Below are 27,960 nucleotides of genomic sequence, written 5' to 3' on the forward strand. Positions count from 1 at the left end.
TGTTTTTATGGAACTCGTCAGCTGCAGTGACCCCTCCTACAGGAAGCAGAGAGGGGTGGGGTGGGATAGAGAGGGTAGCAGCGGGGCAGTCTTCTCTTGAACCAGGAAGAAGAAAGTAAGCCGACTCCACCAAGTTAGTAAGACCACAGAATGTAATGTAATTTATGTGTGTGTGTGTCTCGTCTTTCTATCAACCTTTAATTCTTAGCCTCTGTTACACCTCTGTATTTATATACTAAACGCCAAGGGAGAATTTGTCCCACACCTCTGTTATATGGGACTCTGGTCTGCTTTAGTGCGTCCAATGTGTTTCTTGTGAGGTTTTTTTTGTGCTTGTGTGTGAGAGCGAGGGAGCGAGGTATCAGTATATAACACACATGGGTGTTTCAGTTTGATTCTCCTTAGTACAGCGTCTGTTGTAGTACAGTCGGCTAAGGAACAGTTGGTGTAATAGAGGTACTGAAATGTGACTCTGGTTCCGTGCCTTCAGAAAGTATTCCCTTGACTTATTCTTCATTTTGTGGTGTTGCAGCCTGAATTCAAAACAGATTAAATTTATTATTTCTCTCACCCATCTACACACAATACCCCATAATGACATAATTTACATAAGTATTCACACCCCTGAGTCAATACATGTTAGAATCACCTTTGGCAGTGATTATAGTCTTTCTGGGTGAGTCTCTAAGAGATTTGCAAACCTGGATTGTATAATATTTGAACATGATCCTTTTTAAAATTCTTCCAACTCTGTCAAGTTGGTTGTTGATCATTGATAGACAGCATTTTAAAGTATTTTCATTGATAGACAGCATTTTAAAGTCTTTTCATTGATAGACAGCATTTTAAAGTCTTTTCATTGATAGACAGCATTTTAAAGTCTTTTCATTGATAGACAGCATTTTAAAGTATTTTCATTGATAGACAGCATTTTAAAGTATTTTCATTGATAGACAGCATTTTAAAGTATTTTCATTGATAGACAGCATTTTAAAGTATTTTCATTGATAGACAGCATTTTAAAGTATTTTCATTGATAGACAGCATTTTAAAGTATTTTCATTGATAGACAGCATTTTAAAGTCTTTTCATTGATAGACAGCATTTTTAAGTATTTTCATTGATAGACAGCATTTTTAAGTATTTTCATTGATAGACAGCATTTTAAAGTCTTTTCATTGATAGACAGCATTTTAAAGTCTTTTCATTGATAGACAGCATTTTAAAGTCTGTCATTTATGTTAGTGTTGTGAAGACGCTACATTGTTGTTGATCCATCCTCAGTTTTGTCCTATCACAGCCATTAAACTCTTGATGATCATTGATAGACAGCATTTTAAAGTCTGTCATTTATGTTAGTGTTGTGAAGACGCTACATTGTTGTTGATCCATCCTCAGTTTTGTCCTATCACAGCCATTAAACTCTTGATGATCATTGATAGACAGCATTTTAAAGTCTGTCATTTATGTTAGTGTTGTGAAGACGCTACATTGTTGTTGATCCATCCTCAGTTTTGTCCTATCACAGCCATTAAACTCTTGATGATCATTGATAGACAGCATTTTAAAGTCTGTCATTTATGTTAGTGTTGTGAAGACGCTACATTGTTGTTGATCCATCCTCAGTTTTGTCCTATCACAGCCATTAAACTCTTGATGATCATTGATAGACAGCATTTTAAAGTCTGTCATTTATGTTAGTGTTGTGAAGACGCTACATTGTTGTTGATCCATCCTCAGTTTTGTCCTATCACAGCCATTAAACTCTTGATGATCATTGATAGACAGCATTTTAAAGTCTGTCATTTATGTTAGTGTTGTGAAGACGCTACATTGTTGTTGATCCATCCTCAGTTTTGTCCTATCACAGCCATTAAACTCTTGATGATCATTGATAGACAGCATTTTAAAGTCTGTCATTTATGTTAGTGTTGTGAAGACGCTACATTGTTGTTGATCCATCCTCAGTTTTGTCCTATCACAGCCATTAAACTCTTGATGATCATTGATAGACAGCATTTTAAAGTCTGTCATTTATATTAGTGTTGTGAAGACGCTACATTGTTGTTGATCCATCCTCAGTTTTGTCCTATCACAGCCATTAAACTCTTGATGATCATTGATAGACAGCATTTTAAAGTCTGTCATTTATGTTAGTGTTGTGAAGACGCTACATTTTGTACGTTGTTGATCCATTCAGTTTTGTCCTATCACAGCCATTAAACTCTTGTTGATCCATCCTCAGTTTTGTCCTATCACAGCCATTAAACTCTTGATGATCATTGATAGACAGCATTTTAAAGTCTGTCATTTATGTTAGTGTTGTGAAGACGCTACATTGTTGTTGATCCATCCTCAGTTTTGTCCTATCACAGCCATTAAACTCTTGATGATCATTGATAGACAGCATTTTAAAGTCTGTCATTTATGTTAGTGTTGTGAAGACGCTACATTGTTGTTGATCCATCCTCAGTTTTGTCCTATCACAGCCATTAAACTCTTGATGATCATTGATAGACAGCATTTTAAAGTCTGTCATTTATGTTAGTGTTGTGAAGACGCTACATTGTTGTTGATCCATCCTCAGTTTTGTCCTATCACAGCCATTAAACTCTTGATGATCATTGATAGACAGCATTTTAAAGTCTGTCATTTATGTTAGTGTTGTGAAGATGCTACATTGTTGTTGATCCATCCTCAGTTCTCTCCTATCACAGCCATTAAACTCTGTAACTGTTTTAAAGTCACCATTGGCCTCATGGTGAAATCCCTGAGCAGTTTCCTTCCTCTCTGGCAACTGAGCTATGAAGGACTGGTCTGTATCATTGTAGTGACTGGGTGTATTGATACACCATCCATAGTGTAATTAATAACTTCACCAGGCTCAAAGGGATATTCAATGTCAGATTTTTTTTACCCATCTACCAATAGCAGCCCTTTGCAAGGCATTGGAAAACCTCCCTGGTCTTTGTGGTTGAATCTGTGTTTGGAATTCACTGTTCGACAGAGGGACCTTCCAGATAATTGCATGTGTGGGGTACAGAGATGAGGCAGTCATAAACAAACATGTTAAACACTATTGTTGCACACAGTGAGGCCATGCAACTTATTATGTGACTTGTTAAGCACACTTTTACTTTTAATTATTTAGGCTTCCCATAACAAAGGGGTTGAATACTTATTGACTCAAGACATTTCAGCTTTTCATGTTTAATTAATTTGTAAAAATGTCTAAAAGCAGAATTCCACTTTGTCATTATGGGGTATTGTGTGTAGGCCAGTGACACATTACATTACATTTAAGTCATTTAGCAGACGCTCTTATCCAGAGCGACTTACAAATTGGACACAGCATTTCAATGTAATACATTTTAAAATCAGGCTGTAGAGAAATATTATATATTTTTTAAATTGAGGTGTGTGAATACTTTCTGAAGGCACTGTATGTGGGGTGTGAATACCTTCTGAAGGTACTGTATGTGGGGTGTGAATACCTTCTGAAGGTACTGTATGTGGGGTGTGAATACCTTCTGAAGGTACTGTATGTGGGGTGTGAATACCTTCTGAAGGTACTGTATGTGGGGTGTGAATACTTTCTGAAGGTACTGTATGTGGGGTGTGAATACCTTCCGAAGGTACTGTATGTGGGGTGTGAATACCTTCTGAAGGTACTGTATGTGGGGTGTGAATACCTTCTGAAGGTACTGTATGTGGGGTGTGAATACCTTCTGAAGGTACTGTATGTGGGGTGTGAATACCTTCCGAAGGTACTGTATGTGGGGTGTGAATACCTTCTGAAGGTACTGTATGTGGGGTGTGAATACCTTCTGAAGGTACTGTATGTGGGGTGTGAATACCTTCTGAAGGTACTGTATGTGGGGTGTGAATACCTTCTGAAGGTACTGTATGTGGGGTGTGAATACCTTCTGAAGGTACTGTATGTGGGGTGTGAATACTTTCTGAAGGTACTGTATGTGGGGTGTGTGTGCGTTACATTTCTCTGCTATGCCTCAGTAAATTAAGGATAATTAAAATTAGAGTTATCTCAACCCTCAATAGAGTTATATGGTCCCTGGAGTTAGTGTCGATGACTGGCGTTCATTGGGACAGAATACTTTTAACTCCATTAAGAGTATCCAAAGACAGGGCGTTCAATCTATGGAGTTATCCACAGATGTGGGAGGGGCCTCAGTGTCATATTTCCCAGTATGCTTGAATGTTTTGGTATCTACTGGAGAGCTCCTCTTTATCTACACCCATTCAGCATCGTTCACACCCTCTTCAGCTTTAGCCCCAACCATCTCTTTAAGGAGCGTTCAGAGCGCCACATTGGACGCTCTGGCCAAGGAGTAGGAGTGATCCAAGCGTGCTGCCCTAACAACAGCAGTCAAGCACCCAAGCTAACTGGCTAACATTGACTAGCTTTCTAGCTACTTCCAGACACAAATGAGAGAACAGCTCACTCTGACCATTTTACTCACCCTAGCAGAGCTGGTTAGGCTGTTTTCATGTTATCCAGCGTGTTGGTGACTGCAACTGTACTGCTGACAACAATGTAATTATGCTTTTTTGCCAACGTTTACTGACACCATATTCAGCAGGTGTTGAGTGTTGGTAAATTCATCAGTTATTCTGCGCTCTGGCACACCCAGACAAGAATACTCTCAAATCAGAGCAGATAGCCAGAGAGAATTTACCAGCTACGTCTATCAACAGTTGTTGCAGGTACATCATGAACATTCTATTGAAATGGTTACTTGCATAGTGGAGTCTTTTGTTTAGACATGTAGCTAGCTAGCTAAGCAATGAACCATAAGCAATGAACCAACTCATGACGTTACTACCCTGCATGAATCTGCAGGTAGCTAACCAACCAGGTTCAATGTTAGCTAGCTCACATTAGGCTATAACTAGCAATGCAAATGGATTTCTGATTAGAATAATATTACTACACAGATCATACACGTAATGTTAGTTAGCGAGCCAGCCAGTTAATGTTAGCTGGCAAGCTAGCTAGACTATCTTACCCACGTACATGGATGGACGCTTGTCCCTCTCTGTCATAGATGCCATGGTGGTCCTTAGTTTGAAGATGTAATCCGGAGACGGGTGTTTCCTCCATCTCCTTAGCTATCATACTGTAATTCCACTGATTTCAAAACTCAGTCCTCCAAAATGTGGAGGGCAACACGTATGCAGTTGTACTAAGTGATATTAAAAAAAAAAAAAGCTGCGTTAGACAGGATTACCTACACATACTGACCAGCTCAAATAGATGCGTGCTACATGGCAGACCAATCCGAACTCATCTCTCGGGCATGTCCAGCCCACTTATTATCTCAGCCAATCATGGCTAGCGGGAAGGTTACTGACTTTTTCAGTGGCTAAATCAAGTAAGAACGTCATTTATCAATTGTATTTGTATTTTTACATGGCTTCCAAGTTAGTTATTAAGGCACATGAAAGTTTATATGTTCAAGAAGGCATTTCTGCCCAAAAACGCATTTGGCTCAAATGGTGCTCCTGTGAAGTAGTGACTCGCAACATATGCCTAGTTTACTGAAACGAGTCACACATAAACTCCCAAATAGTGTTAAATTTGACTCCATAGGAGTTAAATTAACTCTACTGATTTGACTATGTACAGCTGTAGTTTCAGTCTGGGTTGAATGTAGGGTGAATCTTACTTAGCCTGTGTTGCACCCTGCTGGTTTTACCCCAAACAAACCAAACTGCAACTGTTAGGTCATTATCAAGTACTTACCATGTAACTATTAAGCCTAACGGTCTAGAGAGTTGGAAAACATTTACATTTACATTTAAGTCATTTAGCAGACGCTCTTATCCAGAGCGACTTACAAATTGGTGCATTCACCTTATGACATCCAGTGGAACAACCACTTTACAATAGTGCATCTAAATATTTTAAGGGGGGAAGGGGGGGTGAGAAGGATTACTTTATCCTATCCTAGGTATTCCTTAAAGAGGTGGGGTTTCAGGTGTCTCCGGAAGGTGGTGATTGACTCCGCTGTCCTGGCGTCGTGAGGGAGTTTGTTCCACCATTGGGGAGCCAGAGCAGCGAACAGTTTTGACTGAGCTGAGCGGGAACTGTACTTCCTCAGTGGTAGGGAGGCGAGCAGGCAGTAAAAGACAGTAGGAACTCACCACTGTCACTCTGAGCTCACGTGACATTCAGGGAGCATCTCAAATCATCTCTGTGTCTTGTCAGCTGGGAACATCCAACCTAGCCTATAGGCTAGTTGAAGTCTTGGGGGTTTAATGTAGTATGAATCTAGTGTTTAGACTAGTTTAAATGGTCCTATATGGCTCAGTTGGTAAATCGTGGAGCTTGCAATGTATTGTGGGTTCAATTCCCATGGGTACCCACACATCAAATGTAAGCAATGCACACACAGCTGTCAATCACTTTGGATTAAAGCGTCTGATAAATGGCATATTACAGTATGTATAAGTCTGGGTTTAAGTACACCCACTGGGCTTTAATGAATCCTTAACTAATCACACTGCAATTGTTCGGTCATTATTGAGTAATTACCATGTAACCATTAATGACTTGGACCTCGTATTTAACTCCATGTACATGTGTGTATTAATACACATATGTGAATTGAAAATGTATTTTATTTTATATCCCAACTCCCCCTGAGACACTCGGAGAGTTGGGGTCACAGCCAGGGTCACCATTATCTAGCACTCCTGGAGCAATTAGGGTTAAGTGCCTTGCTTAAGGGCCTTTCAGTTACTTGCACAACGCTCTAGTCTAGCTGCTAGGCTATCTGACACCCACCCCTAGAGGGAAGGTATGAGTTACAAAGGCTTAGCGGGAAACTGGAGAGAAGGTGTGAATTACAAAGGCTTAGCTGGAAACTGGAGAGAAGGTGTGAATTACAAAGGCTTAGCTGGAAACTGGAGAGAAGGTGTGAATTACAAAGGCTTAGCTGGAAACTGGAGAGAAGGTGTGAATTACAAAGGCTTAGCTGGAAACTGGAGAGAAGGTACGAGGCACAAAGAGCTTAGCTGGAAACTGGAGAGAAGGTATGAAGAACAAGAGCTTAGCTGGAAACTGGAGAGAAGGTGTGACGAAGTTACGTGACTGAACATGACTTTCAATAGCCGATTGCCAAACAGATCTGGCACCAGTGTGGAGGATGAATCAGAGTTCATTGGGTAACATAGATAAATACATATTATAATAAATAAGATGTTTTATTTACATAATATGCTTATGTGAGATACTTTTCATTAGAATGTCTCCCTTTGGACTATACTGTTGGCAGTTGCACTTTTCCCTTCTCAGCTAGGACTCAGTCACTTAGGGCTCAGTCAGCTAGGGCTCAGTCAGCTAGGGCTCAGTCACTTAGGGCTCAGTCACTTAGGGCTCAGTCAGCTAGGGCTCAGTCACTTAGGGCTCAGTCAGCTAGGGCTCAGTCACTTAGGGCTCAGTCAGCTAGGGCTCAGTCACTTAGGGCTCAGTCAGCTAGGGATCAGTCACTTCGGTCTCAGTCAGCTAGGGCTCAGCCACTTAGGGCTCAGTCAGCTAGGGCTCAGTCACTTAGGGCTCAGTCACTTAGGTCTCAGTCAGCTAGGGCTCAGTCACTTAGGGCTCAGTCAGCTAGGGCTCAGTCACTTAGGGCTCAGTCACTTAGGGCTCAGTCAGCTAGGGCTCAGTCACTTAGGGCTCAGTCAGCTAGGGCTCAGCCACTTAGGGCTCAGTCAGCTAGGGCTCAGTCACTTAGGGCTCAGTCACTTAGGGCTCAGTCAGCTAGGGCTCAGTCACTTCGGTCTCAGTCAGCTAGGGCTCAGCCACTTAGGGCTCAGTCAGCTAGGGCTCAGTCACTTACGGCTCAGTCACTTAAGGCTCAGTCAGCTAGGGCTCAGTCAGCTAGGGCTCAGAGAGGGGAGATGTCAGAATGGAAAATTGTCTTCATATGTGAATGTATCTGTTAAACCATGTGATGGGGAGATGTCAGAATGGAAAATTGTCTTCATATGTGAATGTATCTGTTAAACCATGTGATGGGGAGATGTCGTGGAAAATTGCAAGATTATGTTATAATGCTTGTAAGATTATTTTTTAATCTTTGCATTGTATTAGAATGGTTGTTTTATTCGACAGAATAGAATTGTATTAGAATGGTTGTTTTATTTGACAGAATAGAATCACTGACAGAGGAGATTTACGATGTCTTTGGCCAATAAAGCCTAAAGAGCATTCCAGATAGTGAGGTAATGTTTTGGTACTATGAAGTACCAAGAACGAGATTAGAACCTCATTTTAGAGACCCAATTGAACGATAATTTATAGCTAATGCTATCTAGCTATGGGATACTCCTCTTTCAAGTAAAAGGCCCTTTGTGAACTGTTCCTAAGATTTGTGGTTCGTCATGTAAGTTGAGAGGGATGTATCTTTGCTATAAAAGATCTCAGTTGCCATTATGTTGGGGCTCATTTATAGGCACTGAATTGATCTGAGTCAAAGGGCTATTGTAAAGCTCATATTATTAAAAGATGAAGTTTAAGTATAACTCTGAGTGGTGTGTGGTTTGTAACTCTCCTCATTTGGTAATACAGGAATTTGCCACGACACCAGGCTAGACATTCAAGCCAATCACAGCATTCTGAAAGAGCGCTGTAAAGATGATTTAGTGTGATTTCTCTCCTTTCCTCACTCGTAATTTTCTTCTTTGTCATGCTGAGTAAAATAGTGCTAGTCAGCTCGATATATAACAAAAGTCTACAGGATCAGTGTCCCTAAACCGGGACAGTTGTTGCTCAATATTCTTGTTAATCTAACTGCAGTGTCCAATTTACAGTAGCTATTACAACAACAAAAATACCATGCTATTGTTTGAGGAAAGTGCACAACAACAAAACACGTATCAGGCAATTGGTTTGACACATTAACCTCTGAAGGTAAATAATGTACTTACATTCAGTTATCTTGCTCTGATTTGTCATCCTGAGGGTCCCAGAGATAAAATGTAGTGTAGTTTTGCTTGAAAAAAATCTATTTTTATATTCAAATGTAGAAACTGGGTTCACAGTTTGACCACACTGCAGTCCCTGCCATCTAGATGTGTGAAGGTTAGTGTATTTTCTGTAGGGAAACTAATTATCCATTCCTTGGAGGGTGTAAACTTACATTTTTTTTTATTACCATACCATTTTTGTTTGTTCTCTATAGTTATGTACTTGAAAATATATTATTTGACCAATTCGGCACATTCGGGCAAACTCCTGGCAGACTTGATAGAAAATGTTGGGAAGTGATGTAATTCTTCACTGGATCAGTCTGAAACGTTGCACACACATCTTGTGGACAACATATACATTACACCTAGAATCCTATCTATGTATGGAATTTCTCTTGCATTTCAAAGATGATGAAAAAAATCAAATGAGTGTTTTTTTGTTTGTATTATCTTCTACCAGATCTAATGTGTTTACACTCCTACATTAATTTAAAAATAGTGGCAGTATGAATCTGAAGGAGATTTGATTTATCTTCATCATGATCTTTCTGTCTCACGGTACTATAACGTTAAACTGTGTGGGACTGAAGTTGTGTATATTTTAGTTCAGGGATATTCAATCTGGGGTCTGGCCCTCTAGGGTTCCATGGAGGTACTGTAGGGAGTCTGCAATCCAAAAATGTTTTTTTCATTTTTATTTCAATGTTTTCATGAATATTATTAGCAACAACTAAATATGTTGTTGCATGCCTACACGCTTAGAAAAAAAGTTGCTATCTAGAACCTTAAAGGGTTCTTCGACTGTCCCAGTAGGGTGACCCCTCTGAATAACCTTTTTTTTGTTTCAGGTAGAACCCTTTTGGTTGCAGGTAGAACCCTTTTGGTTCCAGGTAGAACCCTTTTGGTTTCAGGTAGAACCCTTTTGGTTGCAGGTAGAACCCTTTTGTTTCCAGGTAAAACTATTTTGGTTGCAGGTAGAACCCTTTTGGTTCCAGGTAGAACCCTTTTGGTTCCAGGTAGAACCCTTTTGGTTGCAGGTAGAACCCTTTTGGTTCCAGGTAGAACCCTTTTGGTTTCAGGTAGAACCCTTTTGGTTCCAGGTAGAACTCTTTTGGTTGCAGGTAGAACCCTTTTGGTTGCAGGTAGAACCATTTTGGTTCCAGGTAGAACCATTTTGGTTCCAGGTAGAACTCTTGGAGTTCCATGTAGAAGCCTTTCTACAGAGGGTTCTACCTGGAACCAAAAAGGGTTTGTACCTCAAACCATAAATGGTTGTCCTATCGGCACAGCTGAAGAGTAAGAAGAGTAAGACGAGCTGAAGAGTGAGTATACTGTAGAAAAGATGAGAATATCTTTTTTTCTGAGAGTTTACAGTAGAGAAGAGGAGAATATCATCTTTCTAATGATGTCAACTTTATTTCTCAGCTCCTAATATTGAGCCAATTACACTCTTTGTAGTATCTGACAGGCTTTGACAAAGAACCTGCTAATAGGCTACAAGACTCAATTACACTACTTGGCTTTGAAAAATCACCCGTGTGTACCATTCGCTGTAAGTACTGCTGGCTGCTGGTGAGCGCTCTTTACTTGGACATACATTTTTACCAAGACATTACGTTTGTTTAACCAGTGATAATGTGTTACGAGTGACCGTTCGAGCCAATAGGCTGTTAGAGTTTAAACTTCCCTTTCAAATTATGTGGAGAGGTCAAAATAATGAAAACTAAATATATTATTTTTAAAATGCTGATTACTTCTCCTTGCCATTATCATTAATCTGATAAACTTTTTTTTGTTGCTAACATATGATAGGGTTAATGGGCCACTGGTTTGCCTGGGAGGGGTCCCTGGGCCACTGGTTTGTCTTGGAGGGGTCCCTGGGCCACTGGTTTGTCTTGGAGGGGTCCCTGGGCCACTGGTTTGTCTTGGAGGGGTCCCTGGGCCACTGGTTTGTCTTGGAGGGGTCCCTGGGCCACTGGTTTGTCTTGGAGGGGTCCCTGGGCCACTGGTTTGTCTTGGAGGGGTTCCTGGGCCACTGGTTTGTCTTGGAGGGGTCCCCTGGGCCACTGGTTTGTCTGGGAGGGGTCCCTGGGTCACTGGTTTGCCTGGGAGGGTTCACTGGGCCACTGGTTTGCCTGGGAGGGGTCCCTGGGCCACTGGTCTGCCTGGGAGGGGTCCCTGGGCCACTGGTCTGCCTGGGAGGGGTCCCTGGGCCACTGGTCTGCCTGGGAGGGGTCCCTGGGCCACTGGTTTGCCTGGGAGGGGGTTCCTGGGCCACTGGTCTGCCTTGGAGCGGTCCCTGGGCCACTGGTCTGCCTTGGAGCGGTCCCTGGGCAACTGGTTTGCCTGGGAGGGGGTTCCTGGGCCACTGGTTTGCCTTGGAGCGGTCCTTGGGCAACTGGTTTGCCTGGGAGGGGGTTCCTGGGCCACTGGTTTGCCTTGGAGCGGTCCCTGGGCAACTGGTTTGCCTGGGAGGGGGTTCCTGGGCCACTGGTTTGCCTTGGAGCGGTCCCTGGGCAACTGGTTTGCCTGGGAGGGGGTTCCTGGGCCACTGGTTTGCCTTGGAGCGGTCCCTGGGCAACTGGTTTGCCTGGGAGGGGGTTCCTGGGCCACTGGTCTGCCTTGGAGCGGTCCCTGGGCCACTGGTCTGCCTTGGAGCGGTCCCTGGGCAACTGGTTTGCCTGGGAGCGGTCCCTGGGCAAGACCACTGGTTTAGCTTACACATGTTTTATGAATATTGAGAAATCTCTATTTAACTCAACTGCTACTTGAGTTAAAGTCCCCCAGTTCCCCAGACCCCCAGTCCCCCAGTCCCCCAGACCCCAGACCCCCAGTCAACTGCTACTTGAGTTAAAGTCCCCCAGTCCCCCAGACCCCCAGTCCCCCAGACCCCCAGTCCCCCAGTCCCCCAGACCCCCAGTCCCCCAGTTCCCCAGACCCCCAGACCCCCAGTCCCCCAGTCCCCCAGACCCCCAGTCCCCCAGTTCCCCAGACCCCCAGTCCCCCAGTCCCCCAGACCCCCAGTCCCCCAGTCGTCTTAGAATGTTGTTGTTTCCCTGAACTAACTTACCTGATTCACCTATTTAGGGGCTTGATGATTAGTTGACAAATTTAATCAGGTGTGCTAGCGTAGCAGAGTTAAGAACGTGCCATAAGCTCACTCCAAAGCTAGCTTGAACTGTCATGGATGACGCCATCCAAGAGGTAACATTTGGGAGGCTCAAACCCTTGGTGCATTGTCAAGGAGCAGGGTTGCTTGTGTTTGTGATCAGATGATCACTGGTTCAAGCCCAGTATGGACAGTGGAGGAAGCGCAACTGTTAGCGTCAGTTTCATTAACTATAGAATAGTTCAAATAAATGTTTTAATTTTATTTCATTGAACCTTTATTTAACTAGGCAAGTCAGTTTAAAACAAATTCTTATTTACAATGACGGCCTACCAAAAGGATTCCTGCAGGGGCAGGGGCTGGGATTAAAAATGTAGGACAAAACACACATCCCGACACGACAACACTATATAAAGAGAGACCAAAGACAACAGCACAACATGGCAGCAACACAGCATGGTAGCACCACATGACAACACAGCATGGTAGCATCACATGACAACACAGCATGGCAGCAACACATGACAACACAGCACGGTAGCACCACATGACAACACAGCATGGCAGCAACACATGACAACACAGCATGGTAGTAACACATGACAACACAGCATGGTAGCACCACATGACAACACAGCATGGTAGCACCACATGACAACACAGCATGGTAGCACCACATGACAACACAGCATGGTAGCAACACATGACAACACAGCATGGTAGCACCACATGACAACACAGCATGGTAGCACCACATGACAACACAGCATGGTAGCACCACATGACAACACAGCATGGTAGCACCACATGACAACACAGCATGGTAGCACCACTTGACAACACAGCATGGTAGCACCACATGACAACACAGCATGATAGCAACACAACATGACAACAACAGGGTAGCAACGCAGAATGGTAGCAACACATGACAACACAGCACGGTAGCACCACATGACAACACAGCATGGTAGCACCACATGACAACACAGCATGGTAGCACCACATGACAACACAGAATGGTAGCAACACAACATGGCAGCAACACATGACAACACAGCATGGCAGCAACACCACATGACAACACAGCACGGTAGCACCACATGACAACACAGAATGGTAGCAACACATGACAACACAGCACGGTAGCACCACATGACAAGACAGCATGGTAGCACCACATGACAACACAGCATGGTAGCACCACATGACAAGACAGCATGGTAGCAACACATGACAACACAGCATGGTAGCACCACATGACAACACAGCATGGTAGCACCACATGACAAGACAGCATGGTAGCACCACATGACAAGACAGCATGGTAGCAACACCACATGACAACACAGCATGGTAGCAACACATGACAACACAGCATGGTAGCAACACATGACAACATAGCACGGTAGCAACTCAACAATGGAGATGTCTATTTAACAAGGAGAGTTTAGAAAAACGCTGATTTAGGATACACAATTCATATGATTATTGAGAGATTTCTACATAACTGTGTGACTGACTGATTGACTGGCTGACTGACTGGCTGACTGACTGACCTGCTGACTGACTGACTGGCTGGCTGGCTGGCTGGATGACTGATTGACTGACTGATTAACAAGATTCTGCCTCTTCCACAGCTTGGCACCATGTCATCCTCTTGCTCCCTCCTCCTCTTCCTCCTCTCTCTGAGCGGGGTGAAGCTGATCTCAGGGTTTAAGATCTGTGCCTTTAACGTCCAAAGCTTCGGAGACTCCAAGTCACGCAACACTGAAGTTATGCACACACTGATACGGGTGAGAGTTTCACACACACACACACACACACACACACACACACACACACACACACACACACACACACACACACACACACACACACACACACACACACACACACACACACACACACACACACACACACACACACACACACACACACACACACAAACACACACACACACACACACACACTCGCAGGGTCAACCAGCTATACACACACACACCTACACACACTCGCAGGCTGCAGCAGGGCTTATCAGACATGATAGAGAGGAGAGGAGAGGAGAGGAGAGGAGAGGAGAGGAGAGGAGAGGAGAGGAGAGGAGAGGAGAGGAGAGGAGAGGAGAGGAGAGGAGAGGAGAGGAGAGGAGAGGAGAGGAGAGGAGAGGAGAGGAGAGGAGAGGAGAGGAGAGGTGGAGGGGAGTGTGAGAGTTGACCCTTCCATACCATAACTGCCTTATACATACCCAGACACGCACACCCCCACACACACACCCCCACACACACACCCAGACACACACACCCACCCCCACACACACCCACTATTTTCGGATTAAAGCTGAAAGTGTGTGTGTGTGTGTTTCAGATCGTGTCTCGTTGTGATGTGTGCCTGCTACAGGAAGTGAGAGACACTAAACAGAAAGCCATACCGCTGCTGATGACTGAACTGAACAGGTCAAACACACAAACACCTAAATAGCCATGTTTTCAGAGGTTGTAAATGTGAGTGTGTATATCAAGAGGGTTTTTCTCTTCTCTATCAGGTATAACAGCCAGAACCAGTATGATTATGTGGCCAGTGAGCGGCTGGGCAGGACACCTAGCTACCAGGAGCAGTATGTGTTTGTGTTCAGGTGAGCCCAGGACACCTAGCTACCAGGACCAGTATGTGTTCAGGTGAGCCCAGGACACCTAGCTACCAGGAGCAGTATGTGTTTGTGTTCAGGTGAGCCCAGGAAACCTAGCTACCAGGAGCAGTTTGCGGTCAGGTGAGACCAGGACACCTAGCTACCAGGACCCGTATGTGTTCAGGTGAGACTAGGACACCTAGCTACCAGGACCAGTATGTGTTCAGGTGAGACCAGGACACCTAGCTACCAGGACCAGTTTGTGTTCAGGTGAAATTAGGACACCTAGCTACCAGAACCAGTATGTGTTCAGGTGAGACCAGGACACCTAGCTACCAGGACCAGTATGTGTTCAGGTGAGACCAGGACACCTAGCTACCAGGACCAGTATGTGTTCAGGTGAGACCAGGACACCTAGCTACCAGGACCAGTTTGTGTTCAGGTGAGACCAACTATCATCATCATCACCTTTATTGGGGGCGGCAGGTAGCCTAGTGGTTAGAGGCAGGTAACCTAGTGGTTAGAGCAGGTAGCCTAGTGGTAAGAGCAGGTAGCTTAGTGGTTAGAACAGGTAGCCTAGTGGTGAGAGCAAGTAGCCTAGTGGTTAGAGCAGGTAGCCTAGTGGTTAGAGGGGCGGCAGGTAGCCTAGTGGTTAGAACAGGTAGCCTAGTGGTTAGAGCAGGTAGCCTAGTGGTTAGAACAGGTAGCCTAGTGGTGAGAGCAGGTAGCCTAGTGGTTAGAGCAGGTAGCCTAGTGGTTAGAGGGGCGGCAGGTAGCCTAGTGGTTAGAGCAGGTAGCCTAGTGGTGAGAGCAGGTAGCCTAGTGGTTAGAACAGGTAGCCTAGTGGTTAGAACAGGTAGCCTAGTGGTTAGAACAGGTAGCCTAGTGGTAAGAGGTGCGGCAGGTAGCCTAGTGGTTAGAGGGGCGGCAGGTAGCCTAGTGGTTAGAACAGGTAGCCTAGTGGTTAGAGGGGCGGCAGGTAGCCTAGTGGTTAGAACAGGTAGCCTAGTGGTGAGAGCAGGTAGCCTAGTGGTTAGAACAGGTAGCCTAGTGGTTAGAGCAGGTAGCCTAGTGGTGAGAGCAGGTAGCCTAGTGGTGAGAGCAGGTAGCCTAGTGGTTAGAACAGGTAGCCTAGTGGTTAGAACAGGTAGCCTAGTGGTGAAAGCAGGTAGCCTAGTGGTTAGAACAGGTAGCCTAGTGGTGAGAGCAGGTAGCCTAGTGGTGAGAGCAGGTAGCCTAGTGGTTAGAACAGGTAGCCTAGTGGTTAGAACAGGTAGCCTAGTGGTTAGAACAGGTAGCCTAGTGGTTAGAACAGGTAGCCTAGTGGTTAGAACAGGTAGCCTAGTGGTTAGAGGCAGGTAGCCTAGTGGTTAGAGGCAGGTAGCCTAGTGGTTAGAACAGGTAGCCTAGTGGTTAGAACAGGTAGCCTAGTGGTTAGAGGCAGGTAGCCTAGTGGTTAGAACAGGTAGCCTAGTGGTTAGAACAGGTAGCCTAGTGGTTAGAACAGGTAGCCTAGTGGTGAGAGCAGGTAGCCTAGTGGTGAGAGCAGGTAGCCTAGTGGTTAGAACAGGTAGCCTAGTGGTCAGAACAGGTAGCCTAGTGGTTAGAAGCAGGTAGCCTAGTGGTTAGAACAGGTAGCCTAGTGGTTAGAACAGGTAGCCTAGTGGTTAGAACAGGTAGCCTAGTGGTTAGAACAGGTAGCCTAGTGGTTAGAGCAGGTAGCCTAGTGGTTAGAACAGGTAGCCTAGTGGTTAGAGGCAGGTAGCCTAGTGGTTAGAGGCAGGTAGCCTAGTGGTTAGAGCATTAGACTAATGGTTAGAGGCAGGTAGCCTAGTGGTTAGAGCGTTAGACTAGTAACCGAAAGGTTGCTGGATCTGTTTCCCCAATCTGACAAGGTAAACATCTGTCCTTCTGCCCCTGAACAAGGCAGTTAAACCACTGTTCCCTGGGAAGCTGTCATTATACATAAGAATGTATTCTCAACTGTCTTGTTAAATAAAGGTTTCAGGTAAAATAGTCCTCTTTTCCTGTGCAGGACTGAGTCTAACAAGCTGTTTTATATGATTAGAAAAGTCTGATTACTGTGTGTTTGTGTGTAGGATTGGCTCTGTGACAGTAACAGATCAGTACCAGTATTCTGACATGTTGCCGGGAGACGAGGATGCCTTCTCCAGAGAACCCTTCATCGTCCGCCTTCACACCCCCAAGACAGGTAGCACTGCTGTTATAACACTGTTATAAGTTATCGTAGGGGTGTTACAAACAGTCGTCAGATGTTATTACAGGTACATTGGAGTGAATCAATTAAGTTGAGAACATCATGAGATAGGATTAAACAGACATGACATCATGAGATAGGATTAAACAGACATGACATCATGAGATAGGATTAAACAGACATGACATCACGAGATAGGATTAAACAGACATGACATCATGAGATAGGATTAAACAGACATGACATCACGAGATAGGATTAAACAGACATGACATCATGAGATAGGATTAAACAGACATGACATCATGAGATAGGATTAAACAGACATGACATCACGAGATAGGATTAAACAGACATGACATCATGAGATAGGATTAAACAGACATGACATCATGAGATAGGATTAAACAGACATGACATCATGAGATAGGATTAAACAGACATGACATCATGAGATAGGATTAAACAGACATGACATCATGAGATAGGATTAAACAGACATGACATCATGAGATAGGATTAAACAGACATGACATCATGAGATAGGATTAAACAGACATGACAGCATGTCTCATTCTCTGTCTGTCTCTCTCTCTGTCTCTTTCTCTGTCTCTCTCTCTGTCTCATTCTCTGTCTCTCTCTCTTTCTCTGTCTGTCTGTCTCTCTCTGAAACTCTTTCTCTGTCTGTCTCTCTCTCTCTGTTTCTCTTTGTCTGTCTCTCTCTCAAACTTTCTCTGTCTGTCTCTCTCTCTTTCTCTGTCTGTCTGTCTCTCTCTCTCTCTGTCTCATTCTCTGTCTCTCTCTCTCTGTCTCATTCTCTGTCTCTCTCTCTGTCTGTCTGTCTCTCTGAAACTCTTTCTCTGTCTGTCTGTCTCTCTCTCTCAAACTCTTTCTTACATTTACATTTACATTTAAGTCATTTAGCAGACGCTCTTATCCAGAGCGACTTACAAATTGGTGCATTCACCTTATGACATCCAGTGGAACAGTCACTTTACAATAGTGCTTCTAAATCTTAAAGGGAGGGGGGGTGAGAGGGATTACTTATCCTATCCTAGGTATTCCTTAAAGAGGTGGGGTTTCAGGTGTCTCCGGAAGGTGGTGATTGACTCCGCTGTCCTGGCGTCGTGAGGGAGTTTGTTCCACCATTGGGGGGCCAGAGCAGCGAACAGTTTTGACTGGGCCGAGCGGGAGCTGTACTTCCTCAGTGGTAGGGAGGCGAGCAGGCCAGAGGTGGATGAACGCAGTGCCCTTGTTTGGGTGTAGGGCCTGATCAGAGCCTGGAGGTACTGAGGTGCCGTTCCCCTCACAGCTCCGTAGGCAAGCACCATGGTCTTGTAGCGGATGCGAGCTTCAACTGGAAGCCAGTGGAGAGAACGGAGGAGCGGGGTGACGTGAGAGAACTTGGGAAGGTTGAACACCAGACGGGCTGCGGCGTTCTGGATGAGTTGTAGGGGTTTAATGGCACAGGCAGGGAGCCCAGCCAACAGCGAGTTGCAGTAATCCAGACGGGAGATGACAAGTGCCTGGATTAGGACCTGCGCCGCTTCCTGTGTGAGGCAGGGTCGTACTCTGCGGATGTTGTAGAGCATGAACCTACAGGAACGCGCCACCGCCTTGATGTTAGTTGAGAACGACAGGGTGTTGTCCAGGATCACGCCAAGGTTCTTAGCTCTCTGGGAGGAGGACACAATGGAGTTGTCAACCGTGATGGCGACTCTGTCTGTCTCTCTCTCACTCTCTGTCTCTTTCTCTGTCTCTTTCTCAATCTCAATTCAATTTCAATTTAATAAGGGCTTTATTGGTATGGGAAACACATGTTAACATTGCCAAAGCAAATGAAGTAGATAATAAGCAAAAGTGAAATAAACAATCAAAATGAACAGTAAACATTACACTCACAGAAGTTTCAAAATAATAAAGACATTTCAAATGTCATATTATGTATATATACAGTGTTGTAATGATGTGCAAATGGTTAAAGTACAAAAGGGAAAATAAATAAGCATAAATATGGGTTGTATTTACAATGGTGTTTGTTCTTCACTGGTTGCCCTTTTCTTGTGGCAACAGGTCACAAATATTGCTGCTGTGATGTCACACTGTGGTATTTCTCCCAGTAGATATGGGAGTTTTCGAAAACAACATTGGGTTTGTCTTTGCTTTGTGTGTCTGTGTAATCTGAGGGAAATATGAGTCTCTAATATGGTCATACATTTGGTGGGAAGTTTGTGGGCAGTGAGCACATAGCCTGTCGTCTCTTGAGAGCCAGGTCTGCCTACGGCGGCCTTTCTCAATAGCAAGGCTATGCTCACTGAGTCTGTACATAGTCAAAGCTTTCCTTAAGTTTGGGTCACAGTGGTCAGGTATTCTGCCACTGTGTACTCTCTGTTTAGGGTCAGTCACAGTGGTCAGGTATTCTGCCACTGTGTTCTCTCTGTTTAGGGTCAGTCACAGTGGTCAGGTATTCTGCCACTCTGTACTCTCTGTTTAGGGCCAGTCACAGTGGTCAGGTATTCTGCCACTGTGTACTCTCTTTATAGGGGCCAAATACCATTCTAGTTAGTTTTTTTGTTCATTCTTTCTAATGTGTCAAGTAATTATCTTTTCTCATGATTTGGTTGGGTCTAATTGTGCTGCTGTCCTGGGGCTCTGTGGGGTCTGTTTGTGTTTGTGAACAGAGCCCCAGGACCAGCTTGCTTAGGGGACTCTTATCCAGATTCATCTCTCTGTAGGCTTTGTTATGGTAAGTTTGGGAATCTTTTCCTTTTATGGTTGTAGAATTTAACGGCTCTTTTCTGGATTTTGATAATTAGCGGGTATCATCCTAATTCTGCTCTGCATTATTTGGTGTTCTACGTTGCACACTGAGGATATTTTCGAAGAATTCTGCATGCAGTCTCAATTTGGTGTTTGTCCCATTTTGTAAATTCTTGGTTGGTGAGCAGACCCCAGACCTGACAATCATAAAGGGCAATGGGTTCTTCAACTGATTCAAGTAGTTTTAGCCAGATCCTAATTGGTATGTTGACTTTTATTTTCCTTTTGGTGGAATAGAAGGCCCTCCCTGCCTCTCTCTGTCTCCCCATATCTGTCTCTCCCCTCTCTCTGTGTCTCTGTCTCTCCCTGTCTCTCTCTGTGTATCTCTCTCCCCCTCTGTCTCACTCTCTCCCTCCCTGTGTCTCCCTATGTCTCTCCTTCTGTCTCTCTCTATCTCTGTCTCTCTCCCTCCCTGCCTCTCCCTATGTCTCTCTCTATCTCTGTCTCTCTCCCTCCCTGCCTCTCCCTATGTCTCTCCTTCTGTCTCTCTCAATCTCTGTCTCTCTCTCCCTTCCTCTCTCCCTCACTCTCTGTATCTCTCTCCCTGCCTCTCTCACTCTCTGTCTCTCTCTCCCTGCCTCTCTCTCACACCATCTCTCTGTCTCATTCTCTCTCTTTCTCTCCAGCCATACGGGACTTTGTGTTAGTACCCCAGCACACCACTCCCACCAACGCTACTAAAGAGATCGATGCCCTCTACGATGTCTTCCTGGATGTCAAGAAGAAATGGAAGACAGAGGTAACAGTGTTTCTGTGATTTATTGTGATGGTGTAGACTATATTACATGGATTTATTGTGATGGTGTAGGTAGACTATATTACATGGATTTATTGTGATGGTGTAGACTATATTACATGGATTTATTGTGATGGTGTAGACTATATTACATGGATTTATTGTGATGGTGTAGGTAGACTATATTACATGGATTTATTGTGATGGTGTAGACTATATTACATGGATTTATTGTGATGGTGTAGGTAGACTATATTACATGGATTTATTGTGATGGTGTAGACTATATTACATGGATTTATTGTGATGGTGTAGACTATATTACATGGATTTATTGTGATGGTGTAGGTAGACTATATTACATGGATTTATTGTGATGGTGTAGGTAGACTATATTACATGGATTTATTGTGAAGGTGTAGACTATATTACATGGATTTATTGTGATGGTGTAGACTATATTACATGGATTTATTGTGATGGTGTACTGTAGACTATATTACATGGATTTATTGTGTTGGTGTAGACTATATTACATGGATTTTTGTGATGGTGTAGACTATATTACATGGATTTATTGTGATGGTGTAGACTATATTACATGGATTTATTGTGAGGGTGTAGACTATATTACATGGATTTATTGTGATGGTGTAGGTAGACTATATTACATGGATTTATTGTGATGGTGTAGACTATATTACATGGATTTATTGTGATGGTGTAGACTATATTACATGGATTTATTGTGATGGTGCAGGTAGAGTATATTACATGGATTTATTGTGATGGTGTAGGTAGACTATATTACATGGATTTATTGTGATGGTGTAGGTAGACTATATTACATGGATTTATTGTGATGGTGTAGACTATATGACATGGATTTATTGTGATGGTGTAGGTAGACTATATTACATGGATTTATTGTGATGGTGTAGAGTATATTACATGGATTTATTGTGATGGTGTAGGTAGACTATATTACATGGATTTATTGTGATGGTGTAGACTATATTACATGGATTTATTGTGATGGTGTAGACTATATTACATGGATTTATTGTGATGGTGTAGACTATATTACATGGATTTATTGTGATGGTGTAGACTATATTACATGGATTTATTGTGATGGTGTAGACTATATTACATGGATTTATTGTGATGGTGTAGGTAGACTATATTACATGGATTTATTGTGATGGTGTAGACTATATTACATGGATTTATTGTGATGGTGTAGACTATATTACATGGATTTATTGTGATGGTGTAGACTATATTACATGGATTTATTGTGATGGTGTAGACTATATTACATGGATTTATTGTGATGGTGTAGGTAGACTATATTACATGGATTTATTGTGATGGTGTAGACTACATTACATGGATTTATTGTGATGGTGTAGACTATATTACATGGATTTATTGTGATGGTGTAGGTAGACTATTTTACATGGATTTATTGTGATGGTGTAGACTATATTACATGGATTTATTGTGATGGTGTAGGTAGACTATATTACATGGATTTATTGTGATGGTGTAGACTATATTACATGGATGTATTGTGATGGTGTAGACTATATTACATGGATTTATTGTGATGGTGTAGACTATATTACATGGATTTATTGTGATGGTGTAGGTAGACTATATTACATGAATGTTTTGTGTTGGTGTAGACTATATTACATGGATTTATTGTGATGGTGTAGACTATATTACATGGATTTATTGTGATGGTGTAGGTAGACTATATTACATGGATTTATTGTGATGGTGTAGACTATATTACATGGATTTATTGTGATGGTGTAGGTAGACTATATTACATGGATTTATTGTGATGGTGTAGACTATATTACATGGATTTATTGTGATGGTGTAGACTATATTACATGGATTTATTGTGATGGTGTAGGTAGACTATATTACATGGATTTATTGTGATGGTGTAGGTAGACTATATTACATGGATTTATTGTGAAGGTGTAGACTATATTACATGGATTTATTGTGATGGTGTAGACTATATTACATGGATTTATTGTGATGGTGTACTGTAGACTATATTACATGGATTTATTGTGTTGGTGTAGACTATATTACATGGATTTTTGTGATGGTGTAGACTATATTACATGGATTTATTGTGATGGTGTAGACTATATTACATGGATTTATTGTGAGGGTGTAGACTATATTACATGGATTTATTGTGATGGTGTAGGTAGACTATATTACATGGATTTATTGTGATGGTGTAGACTATATTACATGGATTTATTGTGATGGTGTAGACTATATTACATGGATTTATTGTGATGGTGCAGGTAGAGTATATTACATGGATTTATTGTGATGGTGTAGGTAGACTATATTACATGGATTTATTGTGATGGTGTAGGTAGACTATATTACATGGATTTATTGTGATGGTGTAGACTATATGACATGGATTTATTGTGATGGTGTAGGTAGACTATATTACATGGATTTATTGTGATGGTGTAGAGTATATTACATGGATTTATTGTGATGGTGTAGGTAGACTATATTACATGGATTTATTGTGATGGTGTAGACTATATTACATGGATTTATTGTGATGGTGTAGACTATATTACATGGATTTATTGTGATGGTGTAGACTATATTACATGGATTTATTGTGATGGTGTAGACTATATTACATGGATTTATTGTGATGGTGTAGACTATATTACATGGATTTATTGTGATGGTGTAGGTAGACTATATTACATGGATTTATTGTGATGGTGTAGACTATATTACATGGATTTATTGTGATGGTGTAGACTATATTACATGGATTTATTGTGATGGTGTAGACTATATTACATGGATTTATTGTGATGGTGTAGACTATATTACATGGATTTATTGTGATGGTGTAGACTATATTAAATGGATTTATTGTGATGGTGTAGGTAGACTATATTACATGGATTTATTGTGATGGTGTAGACTACATTACATGGATTTATTGTGATGGTGTAGACTATATTACATGGATTTATTGTGATGGTGTAGGTAGACTATTTTACGTGGATTTATTGTGATGGTGTAGACTATATTACATGGATTTATTGTGATGGTGTAGGTAGACTATATTACATGGATTTATTGTGATGGTGTAGACTATATTACATGGATTTATTGTGATGGTGTAGGTAGACTATATTACATGGATTTATTGTGATGGTGTAGACTATATTACATGGATTTATTGTGATGGTGTAGACTATATTACATGGATTTATTGTGATGGTGTAGACTATATTACATGGATTTATTGTGATGGTGTAGACTATATTACATGGATTTATTGTGATGGTGTAGGTAGACTATATTACATGGATTTATTGTGATGGTGTAGACTATATTACATGGATTTATTGTGATGGTGTAGACTATATTACATGGATTTATTGTGATGGTGTAGACTATATTACATGGATTTATTGTGATGGTGTAGACTATATTACATGGATTTATTGTGATGGTGTAGACTATATTACATGGATTTATTGTGATGGTGTAGACTATATTAAATGGATTTATTGTGATGGTGTAGGTAGACTATATTACATGGATTTATTGTGATGGTGTAGACTACATTACATGGATTTATTGTGATGGTGTAGACTATATTACATGGATTTATTGTGATGGTGTAGGTAGACTATTTTACATGGATTTATTGTGATGGTGTAGACTATATTACATGGATTTATTGTGATGGTGTAGGTAGACTATATTACATGGATTTATTGTGATGGTGTAGACTATATTACATGGATTTATTGTGATGGTGTAGGTAGACTATATTACATGGATTTATTGTGATGGTGTAGGTAGACTATATTACATGGATTTATTGTGATGGTGTAGGTAGACTATATTACATGGATTTATTGTGATGGTGTAAACTATATTACATGGATTTATTGTGATGTGTAGGTAGACTATATTACATGGATTTATTGTGATGGTGTACTGTAGACTATATTACATGGATTTATTGTGTTGGTGTAGACTATATTACATGGATTTTTGTGATGGTGTAGACTATATTACATGGATTTATTGTGATGGTGTAGACTATATTACATGGATTTATTGTGATGGTGTAGGCTATATTACATGGATTTATTGTGATGGTGTAGGTAGACTATATTACATGGATTTATTGTGATGGTGTAGGTAGACTATATTACATGGATTTATTGTGATGGTGTAGACTATGTTACATGGATTTATTGTGATGGTGTAGGTAGACTATATTACATGGATTTATTGTGATGGTGTAGGTAGACTATATTACATGGATTTATTGTGATGGTGTAGACTATATTACATGGATGTATTGTGATGGTGTAGGTAGACTATATTACATGGATTTATTGTGATGGTGTAGACTATATTACATGGATTTATTGTGATGGTGTAGACTATATTACATGGATTTATTGTGATGGTGTAGGTAGACTATATTACATGGATTTATTGTGATGGTGTAGACTACATTACATGGATTTATTGTGATGGTGTAGACTATATTACATGGATTTATTGTGAAGGTGTAGACTATATTACATGGATTTATTGTGATGGTGTAGACTATATTACATGGATTTATTGTGAAGGTGTAGACTATATTACATGGATTTATTGTGATGGTGTAGGTAGACTATATTACATGGATTTATTGTGAAGGTGTAGACTATATTACATGGATTTATTGTGATGGTGTAGGTAGACTATATTACATGGATTTATTGTGATGGTGTAGGTAGACTATATTACATGGATTTATTGTGGTGGTGTAGGTAGACTATATTACATGGATTTATTGTGATGGTGTAGACTATATTACATGGATTTATTGTGATGGTGTAGACTATATTACATGAATTTATTGTGAAGGTGTAGTTAGACTATATTACATGGATTTATTGTGATGGTGTAGACTATATTACATGGATTTATTGTGGTGGTGTAGGTAGACTATATTACATGGATTTATTGTGATGGTGTAGGTAGACTATATTACATGGATTTATTAGACTTTTTAAAATGTAGATGTTCCAAAGGTCTGCATCAGTGATATAGGCTGTGAGTAGATGTAGATGTTCCAAAGGTCTGCATCAGTGGCTTGTAGGCTGTGTGTGTGAATCAGGAAACGCTAAATGTGTTTATGTTAATTAATGGTCAATTAGCGTGAGACTGACAGTTATTGGCTGACAAAACGTCATGACCACCAACACCCTAGGGGTGATGTTCCAAGGGGATTTTAACTGTGTGTGTGTGTGTGTGTAGATGGTGATGCTCCTAGGGGATTTTAACTGTGTGTGTGTGTGTAGATGGTGATGTTCCTAGGGGATTTTAACTGTGTGTGTGTGTGTGTGTGTGTGTGTGTGTGTGTGTGTGTGTGTGTGTGTGTGTGTGTGTGTGTGTGTGTGTGTGTGTGTGTGTGTGTGTGTGTGTGTGTGTGTGTGTGTGTGTGTGTGTGTGTGTGTGTGTGTGTGTGTGTGTGTGGATGGTGATGTTCCTAGGGGATTTTAACTGTGTGTGTGTGTGTAGATGGTGATGCTCCTAGGGGATTTTAACTGTGTGTGTGTGTAGATGGTGATGCTCCTAGGGGATTTTAACTGTGTGTGTGTGTGTGTGTGTGTAGATGGTGATGCTCCTAGGGGATTTTAACTGTGTGTGTGTGTGTGTGTGTGTGTAGATGGTGATGTTCCTAGGGGATTTTAACTGTGTGTGTGTGTGTGTGTGTGTAGATGGTGATGTTCCTAGGGGATTTTAACTGTGTGTGTGTGTGTGTGTGTAGATGGTGATGTTCCTAGGGGATTTTAACGCTGACTGTGGCTACGTGGCCAAGAAGAACAGGCAGCATGTACGTCTCTATAGTAACCAGGCCTTCCTGTGGCTAATAGGGGACACAGAGGACACCACCGTTAGACAAACCACCACCTGTGCCTACGACAGGTATGTCTGTGTGTCTGTCTGTGTCTCTGTGTGTGTGTGTGTGTGTGTGTGTGTGTGTGTGTGTGTGTGTGTGTGTGTGTGTGTGTGTGTGTGTGTGTGTGTGTGTGTGTGTGTGTGTGTGTGTGTGTGTGTGTGTGTGTGTGTGTGTGTGTGTGTGTGTGTGTGTGAGCGCATCGAAGGCTGTCCAGTGCACTGGTCTACAATGCACCTTTGATTGAATACCCAACCTGTGGTAACCCTGTGTCTTACCCCTGTGTGGTAATTCTGTGTGGTAATCCTGTGTGTTAACCCTGTGTGGTAATTCTGTGTGGTAATCCTGTGTGTTAACCCTGTGTTTTACCCCTGTGTGGTAATTCTGTGTGGTAATCCTATGTGTTAACCCTGTGTGTTAACCCTGTGTGGTAATTCTGTGTGGTAATCCTGTGTGTTAACCCTGTGTGGTAATCCTGTGTGGTAATCCTGTGTGTTAACCCTGTGTGTTAACCCTGTGTGTTAACCCTGTGTGTTAACCCTGTGTGGTAACCCTGTGTGGTAATCCTGTGCGGTAATCCTGTGTGGTAATCCTGTGTGGTAATCCTGTGCGGTAATCTTGTGGGGTAATCCTGTGTGGTAATCCTGTGTGGTAATCCTGTGCGGTAATCCTGTGCGGTAATCCTGTGTGGTAATCCTGTGTGTGTTGTAGGATCGTGGTCCACGGGGCATTTGAAAAAGCCATCGTGCCCCAGTCCGCACAACCTTTCAACTTCGCCAAAGAATACGGCCTCACAGAGGAACAGGTAACACACCCACATAGTCAATTCAACAGGAAACACACCCACATAGTCAATTCAACAGGAAACACACCCACATAGTCAATTCAACAGGCAACACACCCACAGAGTCAATTCAACAGGCAACACACCCACAGAGTCAATTCAACAGGCAACACACCCACAAAGTCAATTCAACAGGCAACACACCCACAGAGTCAATTCAACAGGAAACACACCCACAGAGTCAATTCAACAGGAAACACACCCACAGAGTCAATTCAGGAAGTATATTATATCAATGTGTGCATGTGTGTCTTTTCCAGGCGCTGGACGTCAGTGACCACTACCCAGTGGAGGTTGAGTTGAAGGCGGGGTCAGAACATTTGGGAGGCCACACCCTTCTGATCATCCTCATGGCCTTCTTCATCTCCACCTGAACCTGTGGCCACGTTCCAGGCCGACTACACTGCATTGCATCAACCAATGGTTGTGTCCCACGTCAAGCATCAGATGGCTATACTGTATCATATGATGTGTACTGAACAAAAATACAAACACCACATTAAACAATTTCAAAGATTTGACTGAGTTACAGTTCATAGAAGGAAATCAGTCCATTTAAATAAATGAGGCCCTAATCTATGGATTACACAGGACTGGGTAGGGGCACAGCCGTGG

General features: G+C 42.2%; 1 protein-coding gene across 3 annotated transcripts; it reads left to right on the plus strand.

The window, feature by feature from the left end:
- On the plus strand, window positions 1-27,863 carry dnase1l1 (deoxyribonuclease I-like 1). 3 transcript variants are annotated; one of them, XM_046364726.1, is made up of 9 exons: window positions 1-133; window positions 13,744-13,899; window positions 14,471-14,559; window positions 14,649-14,738; window positions 16,832-16,944; window positions 20,397-20,509; window positions 26,373-26,530; window positions 27,213-27,306; window positions 27,606-27,863. In XM_046364726.1, the coding sequence occupies exons 2-9, from the start codon at window positions 13,753-13,755 to the stop codon at window positions 27,717-27,719; spliced, it is 918 nt and encodes a 305-aa protein (XP_046220682.1). In that variant the 5' UTR covers window positions 1-133; window positions 13,744-13,752; the 3' UTR covers window positions 27,720-27,863. The 3 variants fall into 3 exon arrangements, with proteins under 3 accessions (XP_046220682.1, XP_046220683.1, XP_046220685.1); XM_046364727.1 differs by having other exon boundaries at window positions 68-137; XM_046364729.1 differs by having other exon boundaries at window positions 92-115.
- Window positions 27,864-27,960: the final 97 nt, after the last annotated feature.

The sequence above is a fragment of the Oncorhynchus gorbuscha genome, linkage group LG10 (genome assembly GCF_021184085.1).
Source record: "Oncorhynchus gorbuscha isolate QuinsamMale2020 ecotype Even-year linkage group LG10, OgorEven_v1.0, whole genome shotgun sequence".
Taxonomy (NCBI): Eukaryota; Metazoa; Chordata; class Actinopteri; order Salmoniformes; family Salmonidae; genus Oncorhynchus; species Oncorhynchus gorbuscha.